General features: G+C 43.7%; 1 protein-coding gene across 6 annotated transcripts in view; it reads left to right on the top strand.

The window, feature by feature from the left end:
* The window catches only part of Parn (poly(A)-specific ribonuclease (deadenylation nuclease)), a 130,235-nt gene that overhangs the window by 89,051 nt on the left and 25,642 nt on the right, over positions 1–15,542 (top strand). For all 6 annotated transcript variants that reach the window (NM_001358453.1, NM_001358452.1, NM_028761.3 and 3 more), the window contains one exon: positions 12,410–12,578. In NM_001358453.1, coding sequence (NP_001345382.1) covers positions 12,410–12,578 — 169 coding nt within the window. The remainder of the gene's footprint in view (positions 1–12,409; positions 12,579–15,542) is intronic.

Below are 15,542 nucleotides of genomic sequence, written 5' to 3'. Positions count from 1 at the left end.
TAGTTCTTTTTAAAAAACATTTTATAGTCTCAGAATAATAAATTATTGTCAACAATATATTCCAACAGTAAATTTTAAATTCTATAAAAGATTGGAGATTATCGTTTTGATGCTGACAAATGTATCTATCTATATCTATACAGTGAAAAGTGATGGGAGAGCTTGTGTTCAATTTGTGATAACCATGCTACTTCTACATATAAATACCACACGAAATGATCAGTGGAGATGGAGTTTAGTGTAAACTAGGGTTTATTTATTTATTTTTGAGATAGGGTTTTGTGTACCCAGGCTGGTCTCAAGCTGCATATGTAGGTGAGGATGACCTTGAATTCCTCTGGATTCTTCTGCCTCCACCTCCTGATTCCTAACTCATAGATATGCCCACCAATTCTCATGTATACAGTGATAGGGACCAAGCCCTGGGCTTCATGTACACTAGGTAGGCACACTATCAGCTGAGCGACACCTCCAGCCTCTAGCCTGTAACCTAGAAATTTTGAGATGATCTGTAGTCAAATACCAAATAAATTAAATAAAATATCATAATTTTTCCCCCTAGATAAGGTTTTTCTGTGTAGCCCTGGCTATCCTGGAATTCACTCTGTAGAGAAGGCTGTCCTCAAACTCAGGGATCCATCTTCCTCTGTTTCCCGAGCACTGAGATTAAAGGCGTGCGCTATCACCATCCAGCGTAATTGTTGTTCTCATAGAAAGCTTCCTTGGTCCTTACTGGCACTAACCTTCTGATAATATGCTCAAAGGTTCTCATATCTTTATTTTATTATTTTCCATTTTTTTTTTTTTTTGGCTGAGCTAGAATTAGTTTTCTTAGTTATGTTTTAAGCCAGGTATGGTGGCTCACAGTTGCATTCCCAGCACCCAGGAGACCAGGATAGCAAGATTCTATGGGTTTGAGGTCTGTCCATGCTAGACATAAGTTCAAGGTTAGCCTGGGGTACAGAATGAGATTGTGTCAAAACAAACAAAAATTGTTCTGAAGGTAAGAATGCATAACCCACTAATAAAATACATGCCTAGCTTTAACAAAACCCTATGTTCAACCTTCAACAACATAATCAGTAAATATAGAAAGAACGAATTTTCTACCTCATTATTATAGAACACATCACTATGGGTACATGAGTCTCTGTTCCATATCAGGAAGATCCACTAACAGAGCTATGTGCTGAGGCTAGGAAAGAAAATGGGTTGACTTTCTGTTTTGTTTTGTTTTGTTTTGTTTTGTTTGTTTGGTTTCTTTGGGACAGAGTGTCTTTATATATTCCTGACTGTTTTGGAACTCATTACATGGACTAGGCTGGTCTCAAACTCAACAGAGATCCACCTGCTTCTGCCTCCTGAGTGCTGGGTTAGGGAGATGACTCAATGCTTCTTGCATATGTATGAGGATCAAAGCTCAGATCTCCAGGTTCCATGTAAAAGCTGGGTAGTCATGGCCATCCGTCTGTCATCTCAGCACTCAGGAGACAGAGACAGGATCTCTGGTACAGGCTGGTTATCTTGACCAGCAGCAGTTGACAAGCTCTGGTTCAGTCCCAGTAAAGTGGGAAGCAGTGGAGGAAGACAGTCAGTGCCAGCTGTGGGGCACACGTGTTGCTCCGTGCACTTACACATGCATCCATATACACATACACTGCACATGTGCAAAAGAACACTGCTTATGTTAAATACACTAGCAGTGGGACTTGGGAGTTTCCTGAGAGAAAAATGTAGAGTACTTTTAAGGGTCATAAGCACCACACTGTCATTCAGAAAGCAGTCTGATTGCTGTGTAGGCATGACTTCCAGGAGTCATTGGGTTTGGGACATTGTAGGAAATCCTGGGGTCACTGAGAACTTTCAGGTACATTCTTATAAAGTACTAAAAATATCATAGCAGGATCATATTTCCCAGTATGTATCATGTATCTGTGTCTATATATCTGTATCTCTGTGTTAGGCTTCACTCCATTTATCTAACTAGTTGATTTGCTTTGTGTATTCAGTGGGGTAAAACTACCTGTGTTTTCCCATGGTCTGAGGCAACCCCTGTGACAGGGTCATTCAACACCCACCCCCACCCACCCCCAAGAGGTTACAATCAAGAGGTTGAAAACCACTGCTCTAAAAAGCTTTTACTAAGGGAAAGACTTATTCTTGCTGACTCCTGGGCTGTTTCTCCTCTCTTCTCTTTCTTTGTTTTCCACTCCATGGAAACATGTGTCTGGCTTAAGAAATGGCACTGTATGGTGTGTCTCATTTGGGAAGCTCACTGGCTTCTGGTCTAGACCTAAATGCTACCTATGAGTCCTGTGTCTGTAGAGAAACTGCTTAAGAGAAAGATATGAAGAGGTAGAACAGACTACTAAAGATTATAAAGTACATATGTAAATGAGCTGGTAATTAAAAAGAAAATGATGTACGATAGAGACATTATCCTAAGTGTGAAGTCAGAAGGGACTGTAACATTGAAAGAATTAGATTGGGTGTAGCCACAGTCCTATAATCCTAGCATTTAGGTGAAGGAATTAGGAGTTCAAGGCCAGCCTGGCTATATGAGACTTTGTCTGTAGAAAAAATAATTGAAATAATTTCTGGGTGGAATGATCTACACCGATACTTCCAGCTACTTGGGAGGATTAGGCAGGAAGATGAAAAAGTAAATATGCTCTTTTGTGTTTTTTTTTTTTTTGTTTTTTTTTTTTTTTTTAAGATTTATTTATTATATGTAAGTACACTGTAGCTGTCTTCAGACACTCCAGAAGAGGGAGTCAGATCTCATTACAGATGGTTGTGAGCCACCATGTGGTTGCTGGGATTTGAACTCTGGACCTTCGGAAGAGCAGTCGGGTGCTCTTACCCACTGAGCCATCTCACCAGCCCCTCTTTTGTGTTTTGTATTACCTTTGGAGCTGCAGTTTCTCATCGGAAGCAGTGGATGATACAGACAGGAAAAAGAAAGCCAGTGTTCCCATTCTTGGCATATTTCCCACATGTGACTCTTATAGATTTCTCCCATGACTGAGATAATGTCATTTAAACTCACAGTCACTATTTCAAATTGTAATTTGAAGAGATTTCATTACTGTTTGTTTGTTTTTGTTCTGATTGAAAATGAGTGCATGGCCACTCCAGGGTATGGATGAGAAGTTGTTGTTGTTTTATTGTAGACATGAGGGGAGAGTACAGACAGATGCATCTGGAAGAGTCTAGATTAGTGGTTCTCAACCTTCCTAATAGTGTGACCTTTTATTGTCATGTTGTGGTGACCCCAACCATATTTTTGTTGTTTTGCTACTTCATAACTGTAATTCTGTTACTGTTATGAATCTTTATTTAAATGTGTTTTCTGATGGTATGAAGTGATTGTTTGACCCCCAAAGGGATCACTACCCACAGGTTGAGAACTACTGGTGTAGCATGAACATGACTGGGGCAGGGGGTGGGGTGAGGGGGGAGGAGCAAGAGAGGAAGAGAGTAGAGAGCAGGGAGTCAAGAGGGTAATGAGGCCCAGAGTGAGCCAAGAGCAAAGGACCAAGAGAGTGGGTGGCTGAAATGGCAGGTTCAGATAGGAAAGAGACGCTAGGGAGGCAAAGCCCAGCCCCTGGGCTGGTGAGGTTTAGGGTAGCGGGTGGGGTGAGACTGATGGGAGGAGCTACAGATACTGAGTGAGCCTTGGCCTGGGGTATCTTTGGGGCATGACAGAGATAAAGTTTCTCTATATAGCCCTGGCTGTAGACCCAGGCTGGCCGCTCAGGTCCTTCTCCCTGTTTCCCAGGTGCCAGGATTTAAAATGCAGGTGCTGCCATACCCGGCCCTCATTCCTTTCTTTATGAAATGGCTCTCAGTGTGCCGAGGCAGATATGCAGGTGCTCATGATAGTGTGGAAGTAGGTGGCCAAGTGTTGGGGCAGCAGTGGTGGCATTTCTCAGATCTTCATGATTGAGAGGTACCCGGAGGTTCTGGAGAAATGTGGCAGGTGCCTGCTCTATAACCTAGGGCTCTGCACCTGCAGCCGGGTTGCAGGCTGGAGAGCTGCAAGGCTAGGCTGATGACTCCTAGGAATGACATGGGCCACAGGAAGCGTTAGTGTATCATAGTAGCTGCACAGACCTACTAATGGGAACCACAGACTCAAAGCTGTCCCTGGGTGCAGTTTGCGTGGGACTTCTGTGATTCCCATACTAGATTTTACTCTTTAATTTTCCTTTCCTTTCTTTGCTCTCTCTCTCTCTCCTCTCTCTCTCTCTCTCTCTCTCTCTCTCTCTCTCTCTCTCTCTCTCTCTCTCTCCCTCCTTCCCTCCCTCCCTCCCTCCCTCCCTCCCTCCTCCCTCTCTCCCTTCCTTCCTTCCTTCCTTCCTTTCTATGTTTTGAGACAGAGTTTCTCTATGTAGCCCTGGCTGTCCTGAGCCTCACTCTGTAGAAGACCAGGCTAGTTTGAAACTCTGAGGTCCCCTGCCTTGGCCTCCCAAAAGCTGAGATTTGCCACCACAGCTGGCTTCCTCTTAGGTTTCTTAGTTGACTACTAAGCTGAGTCTTGAGGTGTGGAAACATCCTTTTATCAAATGAAAGGCACATTCCAGCATCAGTGGAGACATGATGATGAGTCTCCACTAGCTTATAAACAGCTATTGAAATTTCAGAATTTTCACAGGTAACTGCTTACCCGAGTTTTGTATTCAATATGGTTATAAGAACTGGAAAGTAATGGTACATATATTTTATCAAAACATCACCTATATTGTAGCAGATGCAAGACTGTAAGCAACTCTACAAATCCAGAATGCATGCAGTGCATTTTTATATTTGGTGTTTGTCTGCACTTAGTGACAGCGAGAGAACCGAAAGGAGTGTAAAGGAATACAGACACAATCACTATGTTTTAACATGGCTTTCCACATGTGTATATGTTAGGCAAATAAGTCAACTTTAAAGACCTAGCTTTGTAATCTGTAAAATCCTAGGCTAATTTGAGGCTTATTTTATGCCCATGAGTTAATGGGGATTGAACCCATGCCTTCTGTATGGAATAAGGTACCACTGAGCTAGAACAGCCACACCAAACAAGGCTCCCCTTAACTCTGTCAACCAGTACTTCTATTACATGCAGACTCCTGTTACTCCCACTGCCAGGAGTGAAGATCATTACTCAAATTCTTTGATTAAATTAAGCAACCTTTATTTTCTGTCAAGACAGGGCTATTTCCCTAAAGTGGGTTTTGAAAAAATAGCATCAAGTATAGGAGACAGTGGGGTTTATATAGCACAGAAAAACCTGCAAGACTGGGGGGTTTATAAGGGTTGGGAGATTTCTGGGGGAAATCTTGGTTATATAGAAACGTGGCTGAACATGTCAAAATTATTTGGCAGGACATCTTATCAGGGTGGAGGTCAGGGTATAGGGTGTGGAACTTGTCACATTCCAGAAAGTGGGTCAAGATCTGGTCAAATCCATTTTACAGAAACCAGGAATGGCCTTATTTTGATTTTCAATAAGACAGCTTCTAGTCTTAAGATAAAATCAACCCGGTCCAACACTCCAATAGGTTGTATCCTAAAGGGATTTTTTTGTTGGTTAACCTTTTAGAATACAAAGCATTGTTAATAGCAAGTCCTGGGTTAGATTATGGGTATCAGTGGGTCTGGTATGTTTCAAACTTTGGGTCAGGGTTTGTAAATAGGTCAGGAAATTCATGCCAGTTGAGAGCTGCATTAGCAAAGAGATAGAAGGGAAAAGATGAAAACTTCTGTGCTGATGGAGGAGTCTTCTGGGCTCTTTAGTGTATGATGCCAGGTCATGGTGGGTCAGTCTGGCAGAGGTGGGGACAGCAGGAAAGTTGTATAACCTGTGTGAGGTTCCCTTCTGTGCAAGACAGCTTTCCTGGATGTGGGGTTAGAGATGAAAGAGGTCTATTAAGGTTAGCATAGTAGCATATTACAGGCTAACACACAGCACTCAGTGTATGGTAACAGCTCTGTAAACTGTGGTTGCCATCTCTATGTCTTGTCTAAAGGTACTGCTGTGAAAAAGCATGATGACAGCACAAAGCCCCGGACTCCCCAAAGTCTCCCCATGTGCCATTCAGTGTCGACACGCAGAATCTAGACAATCTTTGGTTTTACCTTAAATTATTCTTGTAGAATTGAGACATCAGTCTTAATTTTCTCGAATGAAGTGTTTAGGTCTTTCAGCTGGCTGTCAGGACTACTTACCAACTCCTGTTTTAGTTGTGTATTGTAAGCACCAGTGCTTGCTTATCCAGGATCTCCTGATATGGTTTGGAATGAAAAACAGACTGGGTTGGTTGGAGGGTCACAGCAAGACTGAGGTTGAGGCAAGTTTATTTCAAGCAGTCAGACTTTTAATACACTTACCAAAACAGTACAGTGGTTGCCAGGATAATGGCAAGCTATACAGGGCATATGTAATAAATGTTTAAGGCTAAATATTCTGCCAAACTTCTACATGCTTTGATGAATTCTAAAGGACACAGAGAAACACAGGTGGCCTGAGTACTTCTCTGCCTGAGGGAGTGCCTTGGTTTCCTAGAATCTGAAAGGCACACAGTGCCCCAGGAGCCATAGGCTCTAACCTCAAAAACCTTTAACACATGTCTCTCAGGGCAGCTAGACCAGGCCCATGATTTTCTGACCAGCTCCATGATTTTCTGTAGTTGTTATGTTTCATCTTGAAAAGCTGAAAGTGGGAGCTGGCTAGATGGCTCAGTGGGTAAGAGCACTGACTGCTGTTCCGAAGGTCCTGAGTTCAAATCCCAGCAACCACATGGTGGCTCACAACCACCTGTAATGAGATCTGATACCCTCTTCTGGAGCATCTGAAGATAACTACAGTGTACTTATGTATAGTAATAATAAAGTTGAGAGAGAGAGAGAGAAAGAGAGAGAGAGAGCGATAACAAGCAAGCAAGCAGCCATCTTAAAATATTAAGAAAAAAAAGCTGAAAGTGGCTTGTTTGTTTAACTAACGGTTGTAAATCTTTTCCTGAATGCACCTGCTTGTATTTGACATCACTGCCTAGTCTTGAAGGGAGCTTGCTCAGCTCGTTTTATTTGGCTGGTTTCTGAATAGCTGTGCATCACACAGGTTGAGGGTTTGTTACATCTGTCAGCAGTCAGAGAAAGTGTCATCCCAGTACTTAAGAGGTGAGATAGGAGTTGACATCAGTGTGGCATCACCCTGTAATGGCAACCTTGCAAGCCTCTCTATTTTTTTACTTGGTAAACAGTTGCCACTTACTTTGTAGTGAGAGTATTTGAAATGAAAAGGAATTGTCTCTAAACTGAAAGTCACTGTCTCTGTCAGAATCCCAATAAATTATCAACGAGTTATCTTCACATTTAGGAATACTCTTCTCTCCCCTAAGAACAACCCAGTCTCTCATGTGCACCTAAGCCTCCCTTCTCCTCTACCTCCTTTTACCTGGCTCTGAGTCTGACCCTCCCCCACGGCTGTGTCATTGCTCTTTCCTGGGCCTAACTGTTGGCTTCTTCCTGACTGTAAACAACTTCTGAAGGCCTCCATCCTTTCAGAGTCCCCATCCCAGTTTGCTTTCTCTATCCGGGATTTCTCTGCAGCCATCACCTAGCAGTGACTCTGGCTGTGTCTCTCCACAGCCGTAAGTTTACTACTCCAGAGGTGTCCAATGGCCTTCTTGCCAGTCAGCCTTCCCACCCTCCACATCGCTCGCTCGGTACAGTAGCCTCTTCTTCCTTCTTGAAGCAATGTTTCCTTGAATTCCGTAACATTTGTTTCCTAGATGGTCAAAATATCCCAGGTCCCATGCCTGCTCCTTCCAGTTGGTGTTCCTCACTCCGTCTGAGAGCTCATTCCTCAACAGCTCAGATTATGTTTCTGCCAGTGATTCCCAGACTGATTTTCTCTCTATCCCGTGTTTCTACTTGATGTTTCCCAGTGCCTCAAAGCCAGCATTTGACCCCATTCCTAAACATGCTGTGTTCCCCATTCATAGTTCATACCTAAAGGGTATCCCCACATATTGTTTAGTTTCAAGGACTGCTCTTCCATCTGTGTCTTTCTTGTATCATCATCTCTGCTAGCCTGCCTTGATGCTTTCCTTCCTCTCTTTATTTATGGCCTTGGCATCCTTGTGTTCTCAAATCCTAGACAGGAGCTGTATGAGATGGCTTCCTCAGACACTCCCACCATGCCAATACAGTACTCTGCCTGTTGCTCAGGCTCTGCCCTGACTTCCTCTTCGCACCATCTCTGGGGTTCACCTTTCTAGTCTTCTCATTCCTCAGGCTGGACATTGCTTCTCTCAGGGGTTGCTCACAGAATGAGCCTTCTGCCTGGAATATAAATCTTAACCTTCAGTATTTCCTGCACTATCTGCTTGGGAAACCCTCAAGTCTCAGCAGAATCATGGATGTCTTTCCTTAGGAAGATGTTCCCTTGTCAGCTTGGTGATTTCTCTGACAGTAGCACTGCATGGTTTAGTCTGTGCACTTTGTCCTTCCATGTATATGCTGGTCCATGCCTCTAAAATTCAGTGTTGGGTTGTGTACCTTCCTAGTTCCTGGCTTTTTTGGCTGTGGTAAAGAGGACTTTTGGCCCTGTGTACTCTTACTCCTGTGGCCTGCTGTCACTCCTGATAGTGTATTTTCTGTTTTGTTTTGTTTGGTTTGGTTTGGTTTTTAGTTTTTCGAGACAGGGTTTCTCTGTGTATCCCTGGCTGTCCTGGAACTCACTTTGTAAACCAGGTTGGCCTTGAACTCAGAAATCCACCTGCCTCTGCCTCCCAAGTGCTGGGATTAAAGGCGTGGGCCACCATGCCCGAAATAGTGTATTTTCTGACCTGCACACTTTGCTTTGAGTAAAACTTCCTTGCTACTTTGCAGAAAGAGAGACAGATACAGACACAGAGAGGGTGGGGGAGAAGAGAGAGCACGTGTGTGTGTGTAGGAACCGGAGACAGAGAGCTCCCTTTTCAATGTTTGTCTCTTAGTACTCATCATTGATACGATATTCTCTGTAGAGTGTGAGTCCATCAGCAGTAACCAGAGGCACACTGAGTTGTCTTCTGAAGCATGTGACCACTGGAAGCCATAGGCTCAGCTCAGTGTGGAGTTGTATCATACTGTGCTCTTCATTTCTCTTCCTTTGCCTGAGGTGTATTTCTTGGCCTCCTGTGTGATGGAGGCCCCGTGCTTTCTGTGTGATGGAGGCCCGTGCTTTCTGTGTCTTTGTCTGTTTTCTTGTGTTTCATACTGATTGCTGACATTTTTCTCTATCCTGGTGATAAGAGAATTCTCTGCAGCTAAATGTATTGCAGAGGTCTTCTCCCAGTTGACGAATGTCTTCACTTTCCTTATAGAATCTTCTGGTGGCGGTTTTGATATTAACATGGACGCTGTCCTCAACTTCTCACTTAGGCCTTTTGTATCTTCATGAATCCCTCCTAACTGCAGCTCAGAAAGTTCACTTATAGTTTCTTTTCAGGTTTTCAAAATTTGCCTTTCGAATTTAAGTTCCCCATCTGGAGTGGATTTTTTTTTTTTTTTTTTTATCTCATATGACTATATGGGAAAATTTCATTTTTCCCATGGATAAACAAATTTCCCAGGTCTTCATTTTTTTTTTTTAGGCTGTTCTGTTAAAATTCAACATTTTGCAAATTCAGAATTCTATTTCTAAGTTTTTACTTCTATACTCTTGGCCTATTTGTTTATATCTGCCTGGTCACTACACTGAATTTATTTTGAGACAAGGTTTATGCTGTAGCCTAGGCTGGCCTTGAACTTGTGGTTACTCTCCTTTTTCAGACTCCCCCAACCCTAATCTGTAACCCCTAACCCTCTAACCTGTTGGGTTATAGGCATGGACGAATACTCCTACTATACTTAGCTTAATTAGCATTAAATAAAAGTTTAGAATACATTTCTAGCAGGTGAGGTAAGTCCCCACAGACCTCAGACTCATGGCTGCCCCATCTCATTCTTTTTAGACAACAGGTGTGCACTACCAGCTGGGCAGGGGTCTGTGTGTTTGCTTTGTCTTTTTCATGGGGAGAAGGGGGCTGTTTTCATTTAAATTCCTGCAATCTTTCATTAAAATGCCTACCCTCACATTGCAATCAGTCTGTAGATCAATTTCAGAAGGAATCTATATAAATATAATACAGTTGCCAAGTAGAAAGATTTTGGTTGACAATAAAATTGTTTGTTTTTCTACTCTTACTTTTTGTTTTCTTTGCAAGTTGTTTAGGCTGACCTAAAGCTCACTATGTAGACCAGACTGGGTTTTAACTTCAGGCAATCTTCCTGCCTCTGTCCCTAAAGTGTTAACATTAGAGACATGTACCACCACATCAGTCAGAAAGTAAGTGTGTGTGAGCGCATGTGTGTGAGCGCGCGCGTGTGTGTGTGTGTGTGTGTGTGTGCAAGTGTGTGTGCGAGTGTGTGTGTGTGTGACTGCAGCTGCACACCTGTGGAGGTCAGAGAACACCCTTGGTTGTTTGAGTCAGGGCCTCATCACTACAGCATTGTGTCAGGTTAACTTGTCAGTGACTTTCTGGGGATACTCCTGTTCCCACCTTCAATCTGTGTTGGGCCCCATTTTGACCCTGGTTTGGGCCTTGAGGACAAACCTGAGCCTGTCTTGAGTTTCTATGGCCTTGTGGGAGAGCCTAAGCCAGGCTCAAGTTTTGAGACCTGTCACTTATATATCTGGATGACTCAGCAAGACCTGTTTGGCCCTGCTTCTGCCCTACTGTTGCTAATGTAGAGCTTTGCCATTGGCCCTGTCAGTCACTCCATACTCTCTGTCACCCTTCCCCACCTCCTACGTCATCTCATCCCACCAAAATCCCCCCCCCCATGTTCCGAACTTATATAATCATAGAGTTGAGTTCCTGCTTCAACAGGACTCTTGGCTTGGTGTGTTTCTTGTGGGCTATAGACACTCACCATCCCACTCAGCCCTGGAGAGACTCCGGCGGGACCGGGATCTCCCTTCTCTCGCCTGGACCTGCTGGCAAGGAGCCGGCACAGTCTGGACACAGAAGAACTGGGGGTTGTGAAGACTAAATACTGTGATGTGTGCCAGTGACAAGACAACAGACCAGGCACAAAGACATGAGATTATTATGTGAGAACAACTTCACTTGCCTACAGGGAAACAGGGTAGACTCCCAGTGTGTCTGGTCTCCCATTGGCTTTGACAAAGTGGTGGAAGCTAAAGAGGGCCTTAAATCAGTTTCCTTATCTGGAGAAGTCAAATGTCACCAGGCAACCCTGATGCATGCTGCTCCTAACAGGCATATGACTGCTGGAGGACTAGGTTGATAGCCTTCTTGCTGATTCATCTGTCAGAGGCCTGGTTCCAAGCCAGCCCTTGGCTTCTAGATTAAAGGCCCAGTGCTGCAAAGCTGACCTACTATGTGTTCTTTCAGGGTATAGCCAGATGTGCAACGTGGGGATAGGGGCAGTCTTTAAAAATTGAGGGTGAAGGCAAATACCAAAAATGGAGTTCCTGGAACTGAGGCACAAGGCAATAGCAATGGCCCTGGCATTGGGGTAACCTGGCGTTGAGTGCTGGCAGAGTAACTTGTAGGTAGCCCCAGACCTCTGTGACATGAGTGCTGGCAGAGTAACCTGTAGGTAGCCCCAGACCTGTGCGACGTTGATTTTTCATTGTGTGTGTGTTTGGGGGGGGGGGGTGTGTTTCAGATGTTGGTCCTTTGCTTGGGCACCTTCCCCCTTTGTTTGGGTAGGGTTTGTCATTGGCCTGGGGCTTTGCCATGTAGGCTAGGAGAGCTGGCCTTCAAGCTTCCTGGGATCTGCCTGCCTGCCTTTGTCCTTTAGGTCGTCACTGCCGGGATTGCTGGCACAGGCCACTGTTCCTGGTTTGGTTTTTGGTTTTTGTTTCTTTGTAGAGTGAGTTCAGATCTTCATGCTTGTAAAGCAATGACTTTGCTGAGTGAGCTGTCTTTCCAGACGGTTGTTCTCGTCTTTAAAGACAATTCCTGGCTCATGGGCATACATGGAACTTAAACACAGTAACATGAAACATGGAACACAGATGTGTAACAGAGCTGTTTTGATGGTGACATAACAGTGTGCATGCAGCCTTGGCGCCACTTGGTTTTTAATAGTGAGAGCATGCATTTGGTGCCTAATGGTTGCTTGTTTTCCCTTTCTTAGCCTGAAAATGAAAGGTTTTCAGGCAGTCTTGCTAGTTATAAATACCTACAGTGTCAGTGTTTTATTTAGGATCTTTGCAATGGTTTCCAGTTTGCAAAGCCCCCACACTGGGGGAGACTGAGCAACAATGACGTCTCTCCATGTGAGCTGAGGACTCTGTAGGCCACCTTTTTCTAATCACCCTCTTCATCTTTTCTAAGGATTTTTTTTCTCTTGCTTGTAGCCGTTAATACCAGCAAGTACGCTGAAAGTTATCGGATCCAGACCTATGCTGAGTATGTGGGAAAGAAGCAGAAAGGCAAGCAGGTCAAGAGGAAGTGGACAGAAGACAGTTGGAAGGAGGTGGACAGAAAGCGGCCCCACATGCAGGGCCCCTGTTACCACAGCAACAGGTGAGCACCTGGCTGGGCTGGGGCTTGAGCTGTTCCCGCACTGATCCTCTTGGTGCCTCCTTGAGTATAAGCACCTGACTCTTGTGAGGAAAATAACCTCTGCCCTAGGTTTTGCATAATAGTATAAGGAACTGTGATTACCGAGTGGTTTGTTTTGTTTTGTTTTGTTTTGTTTCTGCTGCTGTTTCTTTTCTTTTTCTTCTACAATCTTGCCATGTAGCCCAGGTTGTCCTTGAATTCAGAGACCTCTTCAGTGCTAGAAATGTGGACTAGCTTATAAGTATTCCAGTTCCCTACTTTTGTGAGGTGATGTAGACCCCAGCTTTTCCCATTAACTCTCCTGCAACACCATCAAGGCAGACGGAATATATTCTGTTCCCATCTTAAGAGTAGGGAAATGGAGGTTCAGTAAGCTGACCAGCAGTATAGTGAGTGAGAGGCCAGATTACAGTTGCTTCCGTAGACATCTATTCTCTTCCTTTCCCAGGTGCCAAATACCTTCTGCCTCCCCCTAGATCCCAGGTAGATACTCACACTGCTGTGCCGTGTGCCTGTGTGTGTATAGCACAGGCAGTAGAGCGTCCAAGGCTCCAAGTTCATTCCCAGTACCACAAAATAAGTAGGTAGGTAGATAGGTAGACAGAAGATTAATTTAGCCTATTTAGTTTACCTTTGAGAAAGGAATTACATAGTATTGTGTTTGTCTTTTCTTAAAAAAACAAAACAAAACTTGTTTTCTAAGATTTGGTATTATGTGCAATGACTTAAATTTTTTTTATTGTTGAATATTATTCTTTGTGTGACTGTACAGCATTTATTTGGGTTGGTAGACATTTGGATGGTTTCTAGTTTGAGGCTATTTGCTGTGATGTATGTGTGAAACAATATTGTCAGCATGTTTTCATTTCTCTTAAGTGAATAGCACTAGGAACGTGGACTTGGAGATGTATGGCATCTGTGTGTTTGTTAAACTTTAAGCTTTATAGAAACATTTACAGCCCACCAGTAATGTGTGAGTTCTGTCGCTTCACATACTTGCCAAAATTTAATGCTACAGTTTCTGTTTCAACTATTCTAGACTATGAGCTAGCATCATATCACAGTTCTAATTTGCACCTCTCTCATGACTAATGCAGCGGCCTACGTTTTATTTTTGCATTGCTAGGACTCTAGTCGGCTCAGTGCTGAGCTGCAGCTCCAGCCCTTGGCACCTTCTTAATATACTTGTTGACCATAAACCTTTTTATTTTAGAGGTATATAAAGTGTCACCCCACCCCCAACCCCAGGCTGTGTTGGCTGTTTCTGTTGATGTGCAGTTCTTCTAAGTATTCTGGATCAGAAATACGCACTGAACACTTATGGTCTGTGATTGGTTTACTTACTCGATTTTTAGTGATATCTCTTACTGAGCAGATATTTTAAAGTTTTGTGGTAGTTTGAATGACAATGCCCCTCATAAGCTCTGCCATTTCAGAGCTTGGTTCCCATTTGGAGGACCTAGGAGGTGTGGCCTCACTGGAGGAAGTGTGTTACTTGGGAAGGTTTGGAACTTTCAAAGACTTGTACCATGGAGCAGTTTGCTCTCTGCTTCGTGCTTGAGGTTTAAGATGTGCACTCTCAGCTTGCTGCCCAGCCACCTTGCTTCCTGCTGCCACACTTCCCCAGTGTGAGCACCCAGGACGGTATCTACCTGGGGTAGGAGGAGGAGAAGGTACTTGGCACCTGGGGAAAGGAAGAGATGAGCTGCTGATGGGAGCGGCTCTGATGCTGGTCTCTCATTCTGCTGCTGGTCAGCTCCCTGAACTTCATTTCCTTACTCCTAAAATGGTAGTAGAGGTTGATCCCTCTGGATCCATAACCCTAAGTAGACACTTCTTCTGTCAGTTGTCTCGCTCCTGGTGTGTTATCACAGCAGAAAACTGACTGCTACCACGATGATATGCTGCTTATGGCTTTTTTGTTTTATTGATTGATTGATTGATTTTTTTAATGGTTAATAGATTTTTCTCTTTTTTTTTTCTTACCCCTAAGGCAGTCATGATTTTGTTTCTGTTGTCTTCAGGAGAGTTTGTGGTTTGTACTTTTCTGTTTGGGTCATGATCCATTTCAAATGAATTTTGCTTATCTCTTTTTTTTTTTTTTTTTTTTTCTTTTTTTTTTTTGGTTTTTTGAGACAGGGTTTCTCTGTGTAGCCTTGGCTGTCCTGGGACTCACTTTGTAGACCAGGCTAGCCTCGAACTCAGAAATCCACCTGCCTCTGCCTCCCAAGTGCTGGGATTAAAGGCGTGCGCCACCACGCCCGGCTGGAATTTTGCTTATCTCTTAAATGCCTTCTAAGAGCTCTTGTTTTAAAGGTTGCTCTCCCCTGTTGCTGCTTCAGAAATGGGCTCTGTTTAGAGGGAGTAGGTCATTGGGGAAATATCCTTCCAGGAGACTCTGGGACACTGTCTCTTCCCTCTGCTCTGGCCACCATGAGCTCAGCAGCCTCCCTCCACCAAGTGTCTCTTCTGTTTGTGCTGTGCCACCTTGAATACAAAATCAGGGGTCAGCAAGCCAGCAGCTGAAACTCCTGATACCATGAGCCAAATTTGATCTTTCTTCCTTTTAAATTGCTTTTCTTAGACACTTGTCATGGTTGTGAGAATGATTAATCTGTGGAGGCTAAGGTCTGGTGTTTCCCATAGGGTTGTCTGGTTGTTGTTCTAGCATTTGTTTAAGAAAAGTACAAAACAAAGGAGTGGGGTGACTGAAGACACTTGCCTGTGCAGCATCCACATGGTAGCTTACAAACATCTGTATCTCCAGTTCCAGGGGCTCTGATGCTAAGTTCTGGCCTTCATGGGCATTGTGTGCACCTATAGACAAGCAGATGTACACACATATATGTAAATAAAAATTAAAATAGAACCCCCAAAAAGAAGAAAAGAACCACTAAACTCTTCATAACTCAATGCACTGACCTT

This window comes from Mus musculus, chromosome 16, assembly GCF_000001635.26.
Source record: "Mus musculus strain C57BL/6J chromosome 16, GRCm38.p6 C57BL/6J".
Classification (NCBI taxonomy): domain Eukaryota; kingdom Metazoa; phylum Chordata; class Mammalia; order Rodentia; family Muridae; genus Mus; species Mus musculus.
The sequence above is the reverse complement of the archived record's forward strand: the minus strand, read 5'-3'. Positions and strand labels throughout refer to the sequence as shown.